The sequence below is a fragment of the Tupaia chinensis genome, unplaced genomic scaffold (genome assembly GCF_000334495.1).
Source record: "Tupaia chinensis unplaced genomic scaffold, TupChi_1.0 Scaffold145257_1, whole genome shotgun sequence".
Classification (NCBI taxonomy): Eukaryota; Metazoa; Chordata; class Mammalia; order Scandentia; family Tupaiidae; genus Tupaia; species Tupaia belangeri.
Window position 1 is genome coordinate 2,656,533 of NW_006205117.1, and position 23,387 is coordinate 2,679,919.

General features: G+C 35.2%; 1 protein-coding gene and 1 pseudogene across 2 annotated transcripts in view; one reads left to right on the forward strand and one right to left on the reverse strand.

The window, feature by feature from the left end:
* Positions 1-23,387, reverse strand: part of NUDCD1 (NudC domain containing 1) — a 64,060-nt gene that overhangs the window by 4,474 nt on the left and 36,199 nt on the right. For both annotated transcript variants that reach the window (XM_006167929.2, XM_006167928.2), the window contains exons 7-9: positions 22,582-22,726; positions 16,303-16,428; positions 635-794 (exon numbers count right to left, since the gene is read on the reverse strand). In XM_006167929.2, coding sequence (XP_006167991.1) covers positions 635-794; positions 16,303-16,428; positions 22,582-22,726 — 431 coding nt within the window. The remainder of the gene's footprint in view (positions 1-634; positions 795-16,302; positions 16,429-22,581; positions 22,727-23,387) is intronic.
* Positions 16,944-18,117, forward strand: LOC106733819 (developmental pluripotency-associated protein 4-like; annotated as a pseudogene).

Genomic DNA, 23,387 nt, shown 5'->3' on the forward strand with positions numbered 1-23,387 from the left:
GCTACCACTTAAAAAATAATGTTCAATAAAAGAATGGTTGCTAATTCACATAAAAAATGTCTCCCACACATAACTAATGTATTTAGACATACGATCAATGATTGCATAAGTCTGCAATTATGTAGTTTAAAATATTCATTACTTGGTTTTAAAATCAGTTATTTTTCCTTTTATCATACCAAATAAATTTAATTTCTGTTCATTGCCACACAAGTGTTATTATTATAATGGTTCTCTTTTGCACTTAAATTTCACAATGTTTTCTAATGTGCATTATTTTAGATCAATTCTATTGTGTAATGTTTTTGAAGATTACCGTGAAGAAACCTGAACACAAGTTCCATGTTGGGTATTGTCAAGCCCTCTGTTCATAGCTTACAAAATTAGAAAATTAATTAGAATGATTCAAGTGGTGATACCCACTTTCTTTTCTATTCTATGTTGATCTTCTGCATAAACATAAAAACAGATTAATCCTATTGTTCCAAAAGTACAAACATTCATCCACCACATAGTAAAAACAACCAAATTATAGCAAAAATTGATCTAAATGTAATTAGGACAGCTAAAATAAAAAAGGAACTTTACTGTACTGTTTAATATAATGAAAATTATCAAAGAGCTTGCTTTATACCTAAAGCATTGAAAGTTGCGATGTGCTCCCACATATCATCTTGTTTGCTGCAGTGTGGTTGCCAGAGTAGGGCATCAACATCATGGCGCAAACAAAAGCAGGGCATTTCTTTGGGATCCACTATGACAGAGAAAAGGTACTGGTTGCTTCCAAGATTCACCTAAAAAGTGAAAAAGTAAATTACTTAACAACAAAAATAATGATAAAAACAGACACAAAGCACTGTCAGCAACTGTCCTAAGCTGTCCATATTTGTAATCTGAATGACTTCTTATAATACCCCTAAAAGAGATGTGCTGTTATGTTCATTTTAAAGCTGAGGGGAGTGACAGCAAAAGATTTAAGTAACTTGCCCAAGGGCAGCCTGGTAATAGCTGTAGAACTGAAAATATGGACCCAGTCTAGATTCTTCTAGATCCTTGACCATCATGCTACTTTTAACCATTATATTACTTTTTAACTGACAGTAACTAGGGGTTGAATATCCCCTATCTAAAATGCTTGGGACCTGAAGTGTTTTGGATTTGAATTTGGGAATACTTGCATACCATATAAATAGCTATCTTTGGTATGGGACCCTAAGTCTAATCATGACATTCATTTACTGTTAATGTAAAAATTACATTCAGAGCCTGAAGGTAATATTATACAATATTCTTGTATGCTAGTGCTTTGACTATAAACCATCCCATGAGGTCAAATGTGAAATTTTCCACTTGTGGTATCATGCTGGTGCTAAAATATTTCAAATTTTGGGGCATTTTAGATTTTAGATATTCAGATTAGGGATGCTCAGCTTGTAGTTTAAAACATAAAAAGCACCAACTTTACAAGCAGAATATTTATACTAAAGAATACAAACATGTTTACTAATGCTAACTTGTAATAATTACTAAGAACAATGTCAGCTACTAGAATTTATGAGTATATTTTATAAGCCAGGCATATTATAAATACAGGTCTTATCAAAATCTCACAAGGCAGTTATCTTCATTTAGTAGATTTTAAAAAAAACTGACTTGGAGGGCTTGAGTAACTTGGTTTAGTCTATATGGACAAATTACAATGCTGGAATTCAAATTCAGATCTGTTTGCAAATTATTCACTGCTTAACAATGGTATCAATGTCAATAATTATATCAATAGTTGTTACTGGAATACTGATGCCTAAAGGAATTCATTTTAGTACAAAATCATCCAATTGAGACTCATAATTGCATTCAACTACAGGAATCCTTCTTTTAGTGAAGAATTTTTTTGATGTCCTCTTGTATAAGCTGTTTGAACTCTGAGAAGACCCACCCCTAGAACCATGTATATTATTCCTAACAAATGATTTATCATACTATGTTAGACTATTTATACACATGTATATCACCTGTAGTAGGCTGAATCATGTCCCCTGGAACCTATGAATAAGTTACCTTACATGGCAAAAGGGACTTTGTAGATGTGGTGCTAAGTTTAGAATCCTGAGATGAAGAGCTTATCCTGGGTTATCTGTTGGGCCCAATGTACTACACTAAGGTTTCTTACAAGAGGACTGAAGGAGGGCCACAGACACAGGAAGTAATGTGACAACAAAAGCAGAGGGATAGAGATTCAAAGACACTACGCTGTTAGCTTGGAAGATGGCCAACTGTAACAGGCTAAGTAGTGAATACAGCCTCTAGAACTTAGAAAAGGTATGAAAATGAATTTCTCCCCTAACTCTTAGAAAGAATGCAGTCCTTACAATCTATTTTAGAATTTTGGATGTCCAAAATTGTCGGGAGAACAAACAAAGGAGCTATTTGTGGCCACTGACCTTGTGCCAATTTACTAAAGCAGCAATAACAAACTAATACACTATCCATCTCACAAAACTAAGTATCTTTAGAACCAGAAGTTTGCTGTCTTATCTCCATATTCTAGGAAACTGTTTTTGAATGATTATCTAAAAGTATTTTTCCAAAGACAAGTCTATCTTTAGATTTGGAAATATTTCAGTCTACCTTAAGTGTTGCAATAAATGGCTAAAGACTTTGCAAGGCAAAATATTACTATTGCATTCTTAACAAACGCCCTGGAGGGTGATTAGGGTCAGGAGCTTCTAGACTTAACCAGTACATAGTTCTCATCTCTGGATATCAACTTTTTCAGTATTTTTTTCTCATGTCTTTCCAGTGTTTAAAGAAACTGTCCAAACTGCCCTGAATAGTGTTTTTGAAAATTTCTCAAAAGCTGACCCCAACATACCTTTTCAATATTTGCTCTTATTTTTGTCCTCAAAACAAAATACTGAGCAAAACTGGATTATAATTTATGAAACTGTCTCCCCTACTTTCCCACTCCTTTGTTTATTCATGACTTTTCTTCTCACTGCATATCCTCCCCATTACATTGCCCATATGCAAAGAGTATCTTCTCTCCCAAGAAGCTTCCTCTAATGTTAAGAAATAATATCTCATAAAAATTTACATATACCTTTCCTTAGAATTTATTTCACTTAATTAACTGTGTTGTCAGAAAAGTCATGACACATTTTTGTACAGAAAAACATAGAAAAATAGGTCATGACTTTCCCAACAACCCAATAGTTTGTGTGTTTAACCGGTCTAGAAGGGTGAGAATTATATCTTGAGTAAGATTCTTAACTTCTGTTTTATTCCCATTTAAATTCAGTGAGAATAACAGTAACTATTTCAATTGTTATAGGTAAACACAGTATGTTTTAGGCACTTGTACGATATTTGTCAATTAGACCTTAATAAATGTTAATGCTATTACCGTTCTAGGTTTTTACACATTCTCTTTGTATTAATACTGGCCTTCCAAAAGAAACAAATAACATGAACAGTAATGTGGAAAGATAACTGTGAGAGCAGGTATCTTGATCAAGTACCAATCTTAGTGGGAATTATTTTTGTTCATTATCACAATTTAGAAAGCAAGTGGCGTGGTGGTTAAGGCACTGGACATTCCAACATGGCTGACCATGGTTCAAGTCCTGGACCTGGTGACTTGCTTTCTCATTTTCTCTCTCTCTCTGGTCAAATTAAAATAAATAAACGAATAAATAAAATTAAAAATAATTCTTTCAAAGAAAGAAAGTTTACTGTAGCATCTTCAAGGAGGCAATTACCTTCAATTCCTGTCTGCTGAGCATTTTTATCATATATGAATGTTAAGTTTGTCACATTTCTTTCTGTATCTAAGATGATCTTTTTTTTCTACTTCAGTTGAATCATATTTTGATTCAATGAATAGCCTTAAAGTCTTAAGATAAACCCTTTGTCATGATGTTATCCTTTTCACTTGTTGCAGAACTAGATTTATTAGCATTTGTTAAATATTATTTTTTTTTCTCATGTAATGTCTTTGTCTAGTATTAAGGTAATGCTGGCTTCATAAAATAAGTTAGGAAGTGTTCCTTTCTCTCTTATTTTTTGGAAGTTTATACAGAATCAGTAATGTTTCTTCATTTCCTAGAATACATCAGTGAATCAATCTGGGCATGGAGATTTCTTAGATTTTTATAATAAATTCCATCTCTTTAACTTATGCAGGACAATTAAAGTTATCTATTTTTTCTTGAGAGAACATTAGTAATTTTGTCTTTCAAGAAATGTGTTTTTACATGAAAACAAAGTTGTACATAGTATAACATTTAGTATACATTGGTGTCTTTAGAAGTTATTTTAACCCCTTTTATTGGTAATCTGCATCTTTTTCAAGCATTCTAGGTAGACTTGATAGTCTTTTTCAGGACCAGGTTTTGGTTTCATTTGTTTTCGCTATGAGTTTTAGTTTTCAATTTCACTGGTTCTCACTCCTTTCTTCCCTTCTGCTTGTTTTCACTTAGCTTGAGCTTCTTTTCCTAGTTTAAGGTAGAACTTAAACCACTAAATTCAGATACTTTTTCTTTTCTTACGTAATATATAATGTTATGAGTTTCCTTCTAAACACTGCTTTAGCTGTATCCTTTAATCTGCAGTGTTTCATTTTTATTCAGTACAATATATTTTCTAGCTTTCCTTGTGAGCTCTATTCTGACCATGATTTACTCAGAAGTATGTTTAATTCACAAATATTTGTGGACTTTTCAGAATTTTGTTAATTTCTAATTTAATTTCGTTGTGGCCAAAGAACATTGTTTATGATTTCCACTTATTTAAACTTGTTGGAGTTTGTTTTATGGCCCAGAGTAACTTCTGTCTTGATGAATATTCCCTATCTTTTGGGATTCCAATGAGATGTTAGAACCATAGCTCTTAGATGTTTTTTTCAAATTTTTTGCCTTTATCTTGTACCTCCTTTTATTTCAGTCCTCCCTCCTTCCCTTCCTGCTTTCTTTTTTAAAGGTTATTTTGCCTAGGGTGCAGGCACTAGCTGGAAAGATGAAGAGAAAGAGACAGTTAGAGGGAAAGTGAGAAATCACCTTCCAGGGGCATGTTACAATCCCTTTCTCCTCCACTCTCTTCCTAGATTTTTTGGGCATGCATGCGTACACACCTGGCATGATTTTTCAAGCTACCAGTTCCAGGCCTCAAACCTCGGTTGGCCATATGGGAGTGCAGCTCCTTAACCAGCATGCTACCTGCTGCCCCCTTGGTTCTAATTTTTAATAAAGGCTTTTCTTTTAAAAATCTTTAATTGTCCCAGGGCACATATACTAACCAGAGAGAGACAGAAGGAGAGAGAAAGCAACCTCCAATGGAGCATGAACACTACGAAATCCCTTCTCTATTTTTCTACCCTGCCAGGACCTTGGGCAATCATGCACATGTACCTGACAGGTTCAAGCCTCTGGAGCTAGGATCAGAACCACGGCTGGTCATATGAGGTTCAGCTTCCTTTAATCACCATGCTATGAGGCCAGCCAGTCTTGCTAATTTTTCTTAAAGAATTATTTTATTTAACTTTATTTATTTATTCTTAACTTAACCAGAAAGTCGGGGGGGGGGTGACAGAAAGTGAGAAGGAAGCCACAAGGCTCAGGACCCAAACAGTGGTCAACCATGTGGGAGTCCAGTGCCCTTAAGCACCATGCCACCTGCTGGCCACTGAGTCTTGCTAATTCTTTATTAACCTATTTTTGAGGTCGCTGATTTTTTTCCACCTATGGATGTATTAAGCATATTAATAAACTTGTCAAAGTATATTTTGTCTCTTGTTGCTCTGACATGTTAGTTTTCTAACATTATCATTTGATTTTTTAATAACTTCTCTGCTAGATTTATGCATTTATTCATGCATGTTATCTATCTTTTCCACTAAAGCCTTTAACATATTAACCGCATTTATTTTAGATCGCCTGCCTGATAGTTCCAAAACGTGGGTCTGTGAATCTGATTTAATTGTTTGTCTTGTTTCTTTACATTAGGATAGTTTTATTACTTTCTTTTTTGTAATTTCTGATTGAATATTGGACTTCATGTTTAAAATGGTAGAGAATGAGAGCTAAGTAGTGTTTGTGCCTGCCTTGGGTAGACACAATGTCAAAGATAAATAGTAGCAGCCACTATCTCATTAGCCATGAAAAGAACAAAAACAAACCATGGATAACCAGAAAAAAAAATTTAATGGAATAGGCTGAGGCTGCTTATTTTAAATATTTCAAATACTAAAATATTTTAAATGCCTATAAAGGATATTACCATAGAAATACACAAGCATGGTAATTTATAAATTTCCACACTGATAATATTCAACCATGATGAAACTGTTACTTTCTCATGAAGAATGATCTAAATAAGATGTAGGCAAATGATAAATTTTAATAAGATTTCAAGGTCGGGGTCAGGAGGCTTTAAATACAGTTTTGGCATTTAGATGTGAAAATTAATTGATCTAGACAATATACTTATTTGGAAAAGTCACTCCTTGTTAATGCCAACTAAATATCTTATTGTTTAAAAAAGAAAACAACTCTTATATCCATAAGCCTTCTGGCCAGTAAAATATAATTTTCCATTTTTTTCAATTCTTATGTTTATGACAGGTTTTATTTATCTTTGGAATATAGTGAAGACTACAATTAGAGTAAAAGGTTCTCTAGAGAAAACTTGAAACACACATTTCAAGTAGTCAGTTGGTTGTCTTTTTATTCTCTTTGTAGAACACTTAACAATTAAAAATGCATTCTGAAGATTAAACGTCAAAGTGAAGACATTTAAACAAGCTATAATTAATGCAACTGCCAAATTAAATTTAAAAAGAATATTAAGAAAAATGTTTCATCTGTTCAGAAATAAGTTGTTGCAATACCAGACTGAAACTTTAATTCATACTCTGTATATAGAATAAACTATTATAATTTAAGTTAGGAATCTAACAACTAGTAGCAAGAATTTAAATTCAGATGTGCAACAAAGCCTGTGTTCTTTATCACCACACTCCATGCTCTCCCAAAGCCCATTTTACAACAACTATTAAGCAACCATCTGTGTGTATTCTTAGATTGGGCAATACTTCAGATACTGTAACATACATACTATAAAATGTCTACATGCTAATTTTGTCAGTTATATCATATAGGTAAGTTTTCATACATAATGTGCCTAAAATTGATGTCTAAAAAAAACAAAAACAAGAAAGAGGTCATAAAATCCTTAGTTGTATTTTAGCTTGAACACCCATTCTTTAATTTACCTATATAATTAAAAACCTCTTTACCTTTACTAGAGATTGGGGAACAGGAAGATGTTAGATCTTTGCCAAGTACTGTAAAATGCAGCTGGTGGAGAAGTACTTACCTTGTTACTTTACAAATAGCCCTAAGAAAGTAACTATTCTTTCTTCATAAATCTAAGAAAAAGTGGACTTTTTTCATTTTTGGAAATCATTAGATTTGATCTTCAGCTGTGATACATCACAATTCATACCAAATTTCACTGACTATTCTAATTGAGGATACATATAAATGTATGATACTTGTATGGATGGCACAAAAGGAAAAGTAGTAAAATTGTGGACTGATAGCAGATTAGGGCAGCAGCACCAAATTGCTACTCCCAGTCACTGCAAGCTGTTGTTGCACACTTCACTGCTATGTGCTCTTAGTAAAAAGAATGCCAACTTCACTTTAGAATGACTTTGAGAAAGGAGAAAAAAGGATTAATCTTATTAAATGCTGACTCTTGAACACACATCTTTTTAGTATTCTATATGACTAAATGGAAAATATACGTAGAGCAGTTCTGCATATCAAAGTACCATGCTGTCTCAAAGAAAAGAAATTGAGTAATCAATTGAGTCAAAAACACTGAAATGGCCACTTTTTCATGGAACATCATTTTTACCTGAAACAGCAACTTACAAACTATGGTTATTCTGAATTAGATACTTGGCAAACACTGTCTCAAAAGTAAATCAAAAGTAAATGAAGTGAGGCTGTCATGTTCAGGAAAACAACAAGTGTTTGATGGAATTTGTTTAGCTCTTTTTTTTTTTTTTAAGAGGTTTTTGCTATAGGGTGCGTGTGCTTGCCAGAAATACAGACAGAGAGACAGAAAGGGAGAAACCACCCCCAGGGAAGGGAGGCCACGCTGAAATCCCTTCTCCTCCATTCTCCTCTCGGGATCTTGGCCACACAGGCACACGTGCCCAGCGTTGAGTTTAAGCCACCGGGTCCAAGAGTCGAACCACAGTCAACTACATGGGAGTCCAGCGACATAGTCATTAATGCTAACTGCTGGTCCCAGTGTTTGATGAAATTTGAACTTTTGGACTATTTTAGAATTTTACAAAACTTAGTATTTCTTACCACAGGGAAAAACTTACAATAATGTCATTCCCTTTACATTAAAAATTTTTTTTGACTCTAGAAAATGTCCTTATTTTCATAAAAAAATATTATTTATGTTAACGGGTAATGAGTTACTAATTTTAGGTAAATAAATATTTTTCAATGCTTTAGTTCTTTTTTTTTTAAGATTTATTTTATTTAACTTTATTTATTTATTTATGTATTTTTTTATTTAATTTTGACCAGAGAGGGACAGAGCGAGAGAGAAAGAAAAAGAGGGAAAGTGAGAAAGCAAGTCGCCAGATCTGGGACTTTAATAGCAGTCAGTCATGTGGGAGGCCAGCGCCCTAATCACCATAGCACCTGCTGATTCCTGCCTTAATTCATTTTATAATATGCATGTTGACAGATACAATCCAAATACAAAAATTAAGTACCCTAAAGAGCTTGATAATCACTGGTTTAGATACTCTGTAAATATATTTCTCTCCTTATAACTTCTGGTCTTACCCTTACGACCAGAAGAATCAGTATATTGACTATGCATTTCTACTTCCTTTGGTAGATAGATATTAACTTAAAATAAATATTTCCTGTTAGTAACATCTCTGCTTCCTATTTCAATAGGCTTTTAAATAAACCATGTTGCAAACACACTTTCAGCAATATCTGATGCATACTACCTGATCTGAGAAATTTGCTGTTATCTAATTTTTAAAATCTATCACCTTTAGCCACTCAAGTCTATATTTAATTTGGTCAATGTGTCTAATAAAAACAAAATGGGACCCACAAATGTGATTTAAAATTTCCTAGTAGCCTTAGCAAAAATTTAAAAAAGAAATTAACTCTGATTATATATATAAATACACACACACACACATATATATGTATATGTGTGTATGTGCATGTGTGTATATGTGCGTGTGTGTATATATATATGTGTATATATATATATGTATATATATATAAGTTTTTTGCCATAGGGTGCAAGCATTTGCCAGAGACAGTAAGAGAGAAAGTGAGAAATCACCAACCAGTGGGGATGGCCACACCATAATCCATAATCTCTTCTTTTCCACTCTCCTCCTGGGACTTGGGGCATTCACACACACACGTACCAGCATGATTTTCAAGGGTCAGGGACCTGGAGTTCAGGAGTTCAGTATCTTATTCACTATGCTATCTGCGGTCCTGATAATATATTTTATTAGATTGTCGTGAAAGTCATGACAACATTTTTTTGCATAGAAAAACAGAAAATATGCCAAGACTTTGCCAACCACTCAATAAATAACCAAACATATCCAAATTATTATCATTTCAACATAAAAATTAAGTCTTCAAAATTTTATTTTTTTGAAGGTCTACCACCTTACATCTTTCATCCATATTGGGAGCAGTTAAGTTTGGGTATATAAGAACCAAACACCTGAAAATAGGAGACTCTGGAGGAATTCTTTCCCCATAACTATCTTAGCAGTAGAAGCAGAGACACTCCCCTCTTAATACCTAAATCCTACACTCCTAACAAGCATTCCACATTCCTGCCCACAGCAGAGGAGGGAAATTGGCACGCAACTTATGCATATCATAAAGAATTATAGAAGCACATAGCTACAGAAACATATTCCAAAAACGTAGGAAGAAGTGAGTATAACACCAGATGACTAAAAATAAAAGCAGAGCCCAAAGAAATAGGAGAAAATCAGGAAATACTTCTCCTTCAAAAGATCATAACTCTGAGGCCAGCAGGTGGTGTAGTGGTTATGGCACTAGGCTCTGTGGTCCACCATGATTTGAGTACTGGACCTGTTGGCTTGAAACTCATGCCAAGTATGTGTACATGTGTGCCAAAAAGCCTGAGAGGAAAAGGGATTGTGGTGTGGCCATTCCCCCCTTGGGGGTTGATTTCTCATTCTCTATCTCTCTGTCTCTCCAGTGAGTGCATGTGTTCTATAGCAAAAAATCTAAAAAACAAGAAAAAGTAACTCTAGCAACAATGAATAAAATATAAGAGATCACAGAATAGTCAGAAAAAGAATTAAGAATATTCACTTTAAAAATACTAAAGTTGCAGGAAAAAAAAAAAACCAACTGTAGAAGATTAAAAAATCATTCCATGATATGAAGGAGGGACTCCATAAGAAGATAGATACACTGAAAAAGAATCAAACAGAACTTCTGGAGATAAATAATATGTTTCAGGAAATCAAACCCTCGCTCAAAACATCAACAGCAGATTAGACCAAGTAGAAGAATACCTGACCTTGAAAACAAATCCTCCAATTTAGTCCAAGCCACTGAAAAGACCAGTAGAAAAAGCATTAAAAATGAGGACAATATGCTGGAAATCCTAGACACCATTAAACTGCCAAATATCTGCATAATAGGTATTCCAGAAGGTGAAGAGACAGGTAAAGGCACAGAAGATATCTTTCATAATGTACTAGCTGAAAACTTTCCAAAGTTGGAGAAGAATGCAGACATTTAAATTTAGCAGATACGAAGGACACCAAATAGATACAATCTAAGATGATCCTCTCCAAGGCATATTAGAGTCAAATTGGTAGAAAATCAAAGACAAAGAGAAAATTCTAAAAATAGCAAGACAGGAACACCAAGTTACTTATGAAGTTTATCCCATTAGACCAACATCGGATCTCTCAGCTGAAATAGTGCAAGCAAGGAAAGAATGGGACAACATATTTAAAACTCTAAAAGAAAAGCAATTTCAGGCAAAAGTACTATATCTGGCAAGATTATCTTTCAAATGGGAAGGAAAAATAAAACTATTCCCAGATGAATCCTGAAAGAAATCACTGAAACAATTCACTGGCTCTTCAGCAACTATTTAAGGAACTTCTCCAGGAAAGTAAAAGAGAGACAAATGGGGGACCAGCAGTTAGCGTAATGGCTATGTCGCTGGACTCCCACGTAGTCGACCGCGGTTCGAGTCCCGGACCCGGTGGCTTAAACTCACGCCGGGCGCGTGTGCGTGCGTGCCCAAGATCCCGAGAGGAGAATGGAGGAGAAGGGATTGCGGCGTGGCCATCCCCCCTGGGGGGTGATTTCCTGCTTTCTATCTCTCTGTCTCTCTCTGTCTGTCTGGCGAGCGCACGCGCCCTATAGCAAAAACCTCTCCAAAAAAAAAAAAAAAAAGAGAGACAAATGTAAGTAAGAGAACACATAAAAACTAGAAAAAAGGGATAAGTGCACACATATCGATAATAACATTGAGTGTTGGGATTAAATGTAGCTTCAACAATTTTACACACAAGCAGATTTAAATACAAATCCACCAATTATTTGACATGTAGCTAGCTCCACAGGTTTCAATTTATACATTTATTATAATCATTAATCATTGTATAAAACTAGATAATAGAGAAAGTCTAAATATTAGGCTGAATCTTTCTTTGGAAATTAAAAAGGTCTAAAATCTAGAACTTTATAAAGCCTATAAACCACCAAATCACTAGCTTTAATGTTTTCACTTTAAAACACTCCTTCCAATTTTGTTTTACTTTTGCTTTTTCAAGGACTTATTTCTCTATGCATAGTACAGTACTATGGTCTTACAAGAACTCACAGTGCATGAGTTAAAGTATTCTTTTTTCTATAACTTCCTAATGAGCTATTGTTATATACAATATTACCTATCTCTAACTGGACCAATGATTGATACCCACAGATATTTTTCATATTATAAACTCTTATCTCCTACAGTCCTCTACAAGGAAATTATAAATTCTTTATTGGCTATGTTAAGATTATTGTTATAAATTATGAGATTGTTACCTGATTTCTTTAAGAATTATTTTATTTAACTTTATTTATTTATTAGAATTTGATCAGAGAGAGACAGAAAGAGGGAGAGGGAAAGTGATACAGCAAGTCGCCAGGTCCAGGACTTGAACCATGGTCAGCCACATGGGAGTCCAGTGTTCTCAACCACCATGCCACCTGCCGGCCCCTACTGCCTGATTTTTAATCAACATTTTTTTTTTTTAAGAACTGTACCTCACAATAAAGAATGTCACAGACATTGCAGAATAACCAATAAATAACAAAATTTATATAGAAGGTTTCGAATGTTCACAACATAATGTTAAATGCTGAAGGTGGTAAATATGTTTATATTCTCAATCTGTTCATGCACTACATCCATATTTTAAGACTATTCTGTATCCTAGAAAGATGTGTAACAATTATATATAAATCATAATTTATAATAAATTTAAAGAGAAAAACAATTAACTGTATATTTTACACTTAGAACACATCTCAATTCAGACTAGCCACATTTCAAGCACTCAATAGCCACTATACAGCTAGTGGCTAATACTGTAAATAGCACAGCTCTAGATAGAAACAAAAATAATAGATCTTCAAATCTATCTGATTTCTGGTTTGAGTTTTACACTTCAGTGACCAGATAATACTACTTTTCTTAATTTAGTTTTGATATTTACCATTTTTTTTTTTGTGCTGCTTCTTACATCCATTTAACATTTTATTTTTCCAAATGGCCAATTCTAAGCCTACTAATCATTTCTTTCAGATAAATTTATCTTTTGGAATATCTGTCATTCAAAATATAGACCTTCTTGAAAAGTATTTTCCCTCAAACTATAAGAACAAACACTGACCCCTCCATGTAAAGTCATTTTAAATCGACTGAAGTTATGACACATGAAGTCAAGAAGAGAGAACTTGAAGTAAACACTGTAGAAGGAAGGAAGATTTAGAGTATGTATCATCTGTAAAGAAGTTCAGCTTGAGTCCTAAAGTAGATGTACCACTGAAACAACCAAAACTTCAGTCTCCCTCATTCCCTTCCTCTAATGATAAGCCAACAGGCATCCCCTAGGGTACATCAAGAAACCTTTTGAACAAGCTACAAATAATCAGGTAGACCTTGACTTTTACATAATATACTAATACACCAAAACTGCCGTTAGAAAGATAGACTTATTACTTAACTCGTTGAAGCTGTTTTATTTATACTCATTCTATTTATACCCAAATGACAATGTTTACGCATTTTTATTTCACGTTATTTTTGTCTATTTTTGAAAAAATTACTAATAGAAAAATCACAGTGCTTGAATTATAAGGAGAAACTTTGGTCCCAAATTTAGTCCAACCTAAACAAAGATAAGAATCTTTAGTTTTAATCATGCACTAATTGAACTTAAACCAGCAACTAAACACTAAACCGTGATTAAAATACTAACAAGTATGTAAAATATGCTGGAAATATTTCATCAAATACTGTATCTAAAAGCTATGGTGAAATGAGAGACTATCTGTATATTTCTTAACTTTGTGAGAATAAAACCTGCTTAATGCAAAAGTCTATTATTCACATTCTTTAATAATACATTTTATTCACAAGAAGTGACTGGAAGTAGTGGTTTAGGATGTCTAAACTGCACTCTGTGTTTAGGTAAAATTATAGCAAACACATTGGAAACCCACAGATCTTATGTCTAATATTGGTTCTATCTCTGATCTCATATAAAACTCATTTACCTAAGCCTGATCTAATACACTGATAAAATAAAGATAATAAAACACAGCTCTACAGATTAGGAGTTCAGAGTAGGAAGGACTGTCTCTGTTCATCATATACTATACTTCTTTTCTACTTAAGTATTTCCATCTGTGACACTAAGATCTACTCTTATGATATTTTAGATTTTATAAATTCTTGAGGAATGAGGTGACATCTGGTTGGTAAATATGAAAAGAAAAATCTGGGTGTAATCTACTCAGTTCTATCATGTTTTTCCTCTAATCAGCTAGAAGCTTCCAGTAATGAGAGGTCTCCACTGTCTCTCCAGAAGCAGCCAGATCTGGTTTATCACTACCTATGACTGTGGTTAAATCTGTTAAATCTGAAGGTCTAGTGAATAGACCTATACACTATAATTTATCAGTAATAAAGGCTTTATTAGTCTTCTGTCACTCTTTCATTTTAATTAATATGTTCAAACACAAAAAATAAAGAATTATATTAATAGAGGGTACAACTATTAAACTACCAACACTACTTTGCAGTGCTAAGATAAATTAAAATTCTCAGAAAAACTAAGTTTAAATTATAGCATTTTATGATAGTAACATCAGGTGCCTTTCTCTGTAAAAGTTAGGCATGGAACAATACTTAGAAATTATACGACCGTACCTTTAGGGAGCAGGCAGATTCTTTGTCATAAGAACAAATAATCTGCAGTTAGTCAGATTCAAAAATCTTGTGTTAGTCACATTTGAGTGATTCTTTAAAATTTAACCCAAGTCAATAAAAAAAAAATTAAATTAAATTAAAAGAAAGAGAGAGGAAGTAGCTGGGACCAACAGATGGCATAATGGTTACATTGCTAGACTTCCATGTAGTTGACTGTGGTTCGAGTCCAGGACCTGGTGGCTTAAAATTCACACCAGGCATGTGTACATGCATGCCCAAAATCCCTAGAGTAGAATTGAGGAGAAGAGAGGTGTGGCCATTCTTCTGGGGGAGTGATTTCTCACTTTCTGTCTCTCTGGCTTTCTCTGTCTCTCCAGTGAGTGCACGTACCCTATAGCAAAAATCTCTCTTTAAAAAAAAATAAATAAAGCAGTTGTGCGATGGCTCTTATTTACTCACAAGTAAGTGAATTATCTATAGAATTACATGAGAATTAAATATATAGGAAGCAAAATTGCTAAAAAAAAATAAAAAATAAAAACAGCTTTGATTACCTGAGCTTTAGATTAGCACCACATTGAACATGATAATCTGATTGAGAACACTGCTTATCCTTTATCATGTCAGTAACTTCTATTTTATTCACAAAATACTAGAAATATTAGAATTAAGAACTTACCACATGGGTAGTTTTTAACGTATTGGCATCAAATCTGCATAAACTTGAGCTTTCTTCAAAGAAAATATCACATTCTTCTAACTCTTGAGCATTACAAGGAGGTTTTTCTTTATCTGGATTTGGATTCTTAGAACAGAAAATAAAAAAAAATAAGTAAAACAAATAATAGTAAGGGAATATATTTGTTCATCCTTGAAAATGCTAAGTTTACAGTAATAATTCAAAACTAATTTCAAACTCATACAATAAAAACATCAGCAACAAAAATATAGAAATTACATTATGACAGAATCAGCAGAAAAAAATTTTAAAAAAGTATAATAAACATGTTCTATATACTCAAAGATTTCATGGAAAACATGAAGAAACAGAGGGAGATAGAAGATATAAAACAGAGGGAGATGGAAGGTATAAAAAAGAACCAAACTTTGAGGTATGAAAATACAGTATTTGGAATAGAAAAAAACTGAGATTGACAGCTAATTAGACATTGCAGATAAAAACACCAGAGAACTTAAATTAAATTAAAAGAAAGAGAGAGGAAGTAGCTGGGACCAACAGATGGCATAATGGTTACATTGCTAGACTTCCATGTAGTTGACTGTGGTTCGAGTCCAGGACCTGGTGGCTTAAAATTCACACCAGGCATGTGTACATGCATGCCCAAAATCCCTAGAGTAGAATTGAGGAGAAGAGAGGTGTGGCCATTCTTCTGGGGGAGTGATTTCTCACTTTCTGTCTCTCTGGCTTTCTCTGTCTCTCCAGTGAGTGCACGTACCCTATAGCAAAAATCTCTCTTTAAAAAAAAATAAATAAAGCAGTTGTGCGATGGCTCTTATTTACTCACAAGTAAGTGAATTATCTATAGAATTACATGAGAATTAAATATATAGGAAGCAAAATTGCTAAAAAAAAATAAAAAATAAAAACAGCTTTGATTACCTGAGCTTTAGATTAGCACCACATTGAACATGATAATCTGATTGAGAACACTGCTTATCCTTTATCATGTCAGTAACTTCTATTTTATTCACAAAATACTAGAAATATTAGAATTAAGAACTTACCACATGGGTAGTTTTTAACGTATTGGCATCAAATCTGCATAAACTTGAGCTTTCTTCAAAGAAAATATCACATTCTTCTAACTCTTGAGCATTACAAGGAGGTTTTTCTTTATCTGGATTTGGATTCTTAGAACAGAAAATAAAAAAAAATAAGTAAAACAAATAATAGTAAGGGAATATATTTGTTCATCCTTGAAAATGCTAAGTTTACAGTAATAATTCAAAACTAATTTCAAACTCATACAATAAAAACATCAGCAACAAAAATATAGAAATTACATTATGACAGAATCAGCAGAAAAAAATTTTAAAAAAGTATAATAAACATGTTCTATATACTCAAAGATTTCATGGAAAACATGAAGAAACAGAGGGAGATAGAAGATATAAAACAGAGGGAGATGGAAGGTATAAAAAAGAACCAAACTTTGAGGTATGAAAATACAGTATTTGGAATAGAAAAAAACTGAGATTGACAGCTAATTAGACATTGCAGATAAAAACACCAGAGAACTTGAAACAGAAATAAAGATCATCCAAACTGAAGAATAAAGACAAAAAAAAAAAAAAAAAAAAAAACCACCCTAAATTTTAGGATACTAAAGAACAGTATCCAAGAGTCTATTTGAAGAGGGCAGGAAGAATGAAAATAAATTATGGGAGGACACTTTCCAAAGCAATTGAGGGCCACAGGCTGGTTGGGAAGTGAGAAGAATTTTTCCTTTATCAACCCAATCTACTTTCAGAGTATGGAGCATGCAAAGAGCAAGGAGTGGAAATCCACAGAGAAGTCAAGGGAAGAGTATGGAAATTCTAAGTGTGAACAAGTGTCTGAGGCTGAAAAGCAACAGTGGGCTTCCAGTCAACCAAGCACATCTACAGGTTTACTGGCAACCTCAGCAAAGGGGAAAAAACGTATAAGATCTATGAAGGATGATGAAGCTTCCTGTCCAAAGGAGAAAGCACAAAGCAATGACAGCCTACAGCCTCAGAAAAAGATACCAATTCCCCCATTGCCCTCTAAACTGCCACCAGTCAACTCGCTTCACCAAGACATCTTGTGGACTTGGTGCCAACAATTAAAGATCAGCTCCAAAGGCCAGAAATTAGATGCATATATGAGACTGTATCTATGCTTATTCGAATCAAAAGGACATTCCTACCACAGCAAGAGAGGCCAGGATTGAGTCATCATTATGAAGAAAATTAAAGATGGGCAGCGGAAAAGCATCTGCAGAAAGTCCTCAGGAAGGGATGTGTTCTGAAAGGACTAATCCTCGGAAATGGCTCCTCTACCTGAAGAGGCTCCGTCTAACCCCGAAGACAGAGCTCTGCAGCTCTCCTAGAGGGAGTTAATACAATTGAGGTGACAACTTCTGCCCCAGAGGCTGTGCTGGCCTCCTGGGCTACAACTGCATCTGTGGCTGGGAAGATGGAGTCAGAAGAAACAGAGACTGTGGAATGCCCACAAAAGGTCTATGGTGTTAGGTGGTATGTGATCCATAGGAGCAGACTCCCTGCAAACACGGGTGGTTGGGTTCACCTGCAGGTTCATGCTGGGCAAGCCTAGGTTCCTGAGAAGCAAAAAGGGAGAGTGTATGCCCTCTTCCTCCTTCCAGCCTGCAGTTTCCCAACCCCGCACCTGGAGGACAATATGTTGTGCCTGAAACGTGTGCAAAGGAACAAGGTCTTAATGAAAAGTCTCCAGTGGGATTAGAATACCAAGAAAGGGGCACATCTATGATTGTAATTAATGTTAAAAAAGTTGTATGGTTGACTCCACAGTGATCTAGACAGCTGACCTCTGGTCCTCCACCCTGGTCAAGCTTCTTTCTGCTCAGAGGCCATGCAGACTGGTAGGATGCAGGTGGTACCCTTGGACCCCTGACAGTACCTGTTGCTTCCTGGTTTGGGGTAAAGAGACTTGGAAAATGGGAAAGACTTTAACGAAGGACCATCCGTTCCACTGTTAAGATGAATACGTTGTTCCTACCACCCTTCGGAACTAGCAAGGACTTCCACAGCTCTGTAAAGTGGGAATTTCCTCAGCGGTGTCGTGGAGGAGATAGGACAGGAAAATCATTTGCTTTGTGTTTGATTTTTCCTCCTCAGGATACTAATGACTTAGGAGATGTTCCATTCTGATTGTAAACAGAATAAATATAAATACTTTAAACTAAAATAAAAAAATTATCAAGAAATACGGAAAATTTTTTCAAATTTGATAAGAATTACAATCATAGATCCAAGTTCAAAGAATCTCAAGCATAACTTTTTCTTTAAAAATAAAATCAAATTATAGCAGGTCACATTATGATGAAATTTCTGAAAAGTAGAATGAAGAGAAAATCCTAAAAGTACAGGAAGAAGAAAAATTATGTACTCAGGAGCAAGGATTATTAAAAGACAGCTGACTTCTCATCAGAAATTATGTCAGCCAGAATACAACTGAGTATACCTGAAGTTCTGAAGGAAAAAAAAAAAAAAACAAAACCTGTAAGCAGTTGATTTTATGTGTACCAAAAATAACTTGAAAAAAGGAATACATGATAAACATATTTACAGACAGCCAGAAGCTGGGAGAATTTAATAACAGCACACTTGAATGCTGAATGAAGTTCTTCAACCAGAAAAAAATAAATTGCATCATATGAAACTTTGAATCAACACAAAGGAACATAGAACACAGGAAATGGCTAATGTTTGGTAAGTGAAAGACACTCTTCCCCCCACATTTTTAACCTCTTTAAAAGAGGATTAACTGACTAAAGCTAAAATAATGAACCATAAGGCCTATAAACACGTAGAAAAATAAAGTTTATGCCAAACAACTATAATACAAAAAAAGAGAGGAGCAGAAGTACAGAGTTCTTACATGTGAAGTGATATAATTTTGAAGATAAATGATGATAAGTTAAATAAATATGTACACTGTAGGGCCCGGAGGGGGTGTGGTGGTTCAAGTTTTGGACTCCCACATGGCTGACTGCAGTTTGAGGTCTAGACTCAGTGGCTTAAAAATGCTAGGAATGTGTGTACATGCCCAAAATTCCTAGAGGAAAATGGAGAATAAATGGCTGTCCCCCTGGGGAGAGTGAGTTGTCATTTCTATTTCTCTCTGTTCTTTCTGGTAAGTGTATGTGCCCTTTGGCAAAAACCTAAAAAAAGAAAAAATTGTAAATTTTAGAACAACCTCTAAAGATACACAATGTATACACATACGCGTGTGCGCTCGCGCGCACACACACACACACACACACACATCTAAGCACAACTACATACTCACACACCCCTCTAAACAGAATTACACATACATACCCCTCAACAAAAATACACACACACACACACACACACACACACACACCTAAACAGAAACACAGAGGTATAGTTAATAATAAGCTAAAAGTAAGGATAAACAGGAATCATAAAAGCAATTTTAAGGGGCCAGCATGTGCTATATGGGTTGAGGTTCTAGACTCCCACACGGCTGATCATGATTCAACTTCCAGACCCAATTGCTTAAAACTCACACCGGGCGCATGCCCAAAATCCTGAGAGGAGAACAGAGGAGAAGGGATTGAAGTGTGGCCACCCCTTAGGGGGTGATTTATTACTTTTTCTCTTTCTGTCTCTACGTCTCTGGCAAGTGCACATGTACTATAACAAAAATCTCTCTTAAAAGAAGCTATTTTAAGAGAGTGGGAGGGAGAGGCTCAGGAAAAAAAAAACATTTAGCAGACACAAAAATGGAAAGTTAATCTGTTGAGAATGTTGTATACAGTAGTATCTTTACATTACTGACATGAACCACATGCATGCTTTGAAAAACCATGCTGTATGCTGTAAAGATATATGATTCAATGTTTAAAAAAAAAGGAATTTTAATATGTTCTCCTGCTAAAGGCAAGGATCATTGTCTGGTCTTAAAATCCTCACAGAATAACAGTAGCTCATTAAGCAATACATTATAGATACACTTGCATGTACCAGAAATATAATTCTACAACAACTGGTCAAATGTATACACACCTAGTTTGCCAAAATATAGAGCTATATTACTGAGAATTTAAGAAAATGATCTGGGGGAATCTGTGAAACTAAATGGGTCTGGTGAATCTATATAATCAAAATCTGCCCATGTTCCAGGCAGGATAAGGAGCTACGAGTTGTGGAAGATTGGTTGTAGTCTAAATATCGATTTGAACAATTATGATTCCTGTGGCTGGCTAAAGGGCAATTCCAGCAGCCTCCTGGTTAGTGGGAGCCATTCTGTCACAGTGATTCAAGGGAATGTCCGGCAGAACATACAGGGCACCTTCCACATTCTTCCCTCCTTACCCTTTCTAATTATCCATGTTAGAGAAGACAGAAAAATTTAAAGTTCAGGCAGGTAGTATTTAACAAAACAAGATCAAAGAGAGAAAAAGAATAGCATAGAAGAGAGCCAAACACTCAATGCTGCTTTCTAAGACCATCTACTGATTTCCAAGCTGAGTTTAAAACGGTAAGTGGGAAGCAGCAAATAAGGAGTCACACAGCTAAGTTTGGGCTTTATCAAAATGCTTGGGATACGAAAATGAAGAGTTCAGCATTCACACAGGGGAAGAAGCCCTAGTGAACATCCTAGGTTATCAGTTGAGATACAAGAAAAGTTTTGCCCTAAGAGTAAACAAAGTACAAATCAGCTACCAGAAAGACAAAAGACCAGCTTCACAATCAATCCCTAATGGCATTCAGAAGATAGCCTGAAAAATTGAAGAATGTAGCTAAAGTAGTATTTAGAAGGAAGTATATAACATTAAATGTTTTCATTAGAAATGAAAAGAAAATTAAAAAGTCAACCATCTAAATTATTACCTTCAAAAATAGAAGGAAAAAAAAAGGGCCAGTCAGTACTGTGGTAGTCAGGGCTGTATAGTTCAAGTCCCAGACCCTACAGCTTGAGGATTACATGAGACACATGTCTGTGTAGATGGGGAAAATCCCAAAATTCCAAGCAGAGGGTGGAGAAGATAGAGAGACAGAGACAGACAGAGAGAAAGAGGAAAAGCAAGCCAACAGATCTGGGACTCAAAACTGCGGTTGGTCACATGGGACTCCAGTGCCTCATTCAGCACGTCACCTGCTGGTCTCTGTTCAAATTCTTAACAAGATTTTATCAGTCATTAGAGTGGAAACATATTTAACTTCAAAAATGAAAGGGGACCAGCAGTTGGCATAATGGCTGTCGCTGGACTCCCACGTAGTCGACCGCAGTTTGAGTCCCGGACCCGGTGGCTTAAACTCACGCCGGGCGCATGTGCGTGCGTGCCCAAGATCCCGAGAGGAGAATGGAGGAGAAGGGATTGCGGCATGGCCATCCCCCCTGGAGGGGTGATTTCTCGCTTTCTGTCTCTCTGTCTGGCGAGCGCACACGCCCTATAGCAAAAACCTCTCCAAAAAAAAAAAAAAAATGAGTAGTGCATTGTCACTATTATTGTACTTTATCATTCACAAACAACTGTACTTTTTTTTTTTAAAGTTTTTGCTATAGAGAGCATGCACTTGCCAGAGAGAGAGAGAGAGAGAGAGAGAGAGGAGGGAAAGTAAGTAATCACTCCCCAAGGGGGATAGCCATGCTGCAATCCCTTTTCTTCCATCCTCCACTCCAATCTTGAGCACACACACATAAGCACCCAGTGTGATTTTTAAGCCACCAGATCCAAGACCCAGCCATATGACATCCAGTGCCTTAAGCTCCATGTCACCTATTGGCCCCTGTAATACATATTCTAAAAATCACCTAGAAAATTACAATGATGAGAAGTAGATTATTAGAGAATAAACTGTAAAACTGTAAATTTTGCCTCTACAAGCAGTGACCCATTGTTTCTTTCAAAGGAGAATATATGTAGAGAGTGATACATACATATATGCATAGATGACAGTAGCCCTTCCCCCCAGATTACCAAAGGTTATACCATGTAACCTAGGTGAGCAGTAGCCTATACAATCTAGATATGTGTAAGTACCCTCTGTGATATTCACACAAGAATGAAATTGCCTAATGATGTATTTCTCAGAACGTATCCCCATTAGTAAGAAACACATGGCGGTATTCATATATGGTAAGAAGTGAACAACAGAACATTCAGCCATAGTCAAACGTCAGTCAGGTCAGTAGTACCTGATTTGTGTCTGTCCTGTTTGGAAAGGCAAAATGATGCTTGAAAGACATGACATAATCCTCACCTAGCACATAGCCCTTGGGAAAGCCCCACCACTATTGCAACTGCTTACCAGTTCTTCAGAGGTCAAATGCATCAAGCGCTCAGCTATTGCAGCACACTGGGCAGAGTCTCTTACAAGCTCCCCTCGCTTATCACCGACTACTACTTCTGGCCAGGTCAGTCCTTCATTTTTCTTAATCAAGGAAATCTCTAAGCTAAACGTTTAAATGAGAAAAAGAGGTTGTGACATTAGGCAACTATATAAATTATACGACCAATACTAAACAGAGGAATCATCTACACAAATTACCCTTCTAGTATTCAGAGTATGTTTCATCAACTCTTAATTCATTTTAGTTTTGCACATGATGAAAACCTGTAATACAAGGATAAACAATTTAGATTAAAGAAAGTACTTTAAAAGCCTATCAAATGCTTGAAGAGAGTGACTGGAAAGAGACTATGTGGAAAGTACTGTGTTACTGAACTTGAGTAACAGAAACAGGAGCATGTGGACCCAGGACACATATGTTGAAGAATGGTGGTGGGGAGGAATGGCACATTATAAAGGGACTGTAACTGAATGGTGTCTCTGTGTTTGGAACCAACAATAACTTTATTTTCACAAAAGTAAATAATAGATTATAAATCTAAACATTAGTCAGGCTGAAAAATGTTCATTTTAACAATTCTGCTTTTAAACAAGTGAAATAAAATGTAGGAATTAAGAAAAAAATTAACTATGGTAATATAGAAGGAAAAAAGATGATAACATGGCCTCTATTATTTAAAAATTAAATTCTGTACATTTATGTCATTAAAAACAAATTCCAAATGCAATAAAAAAAGGCTTTTTAGGTAACCTGAAGGTCAGCA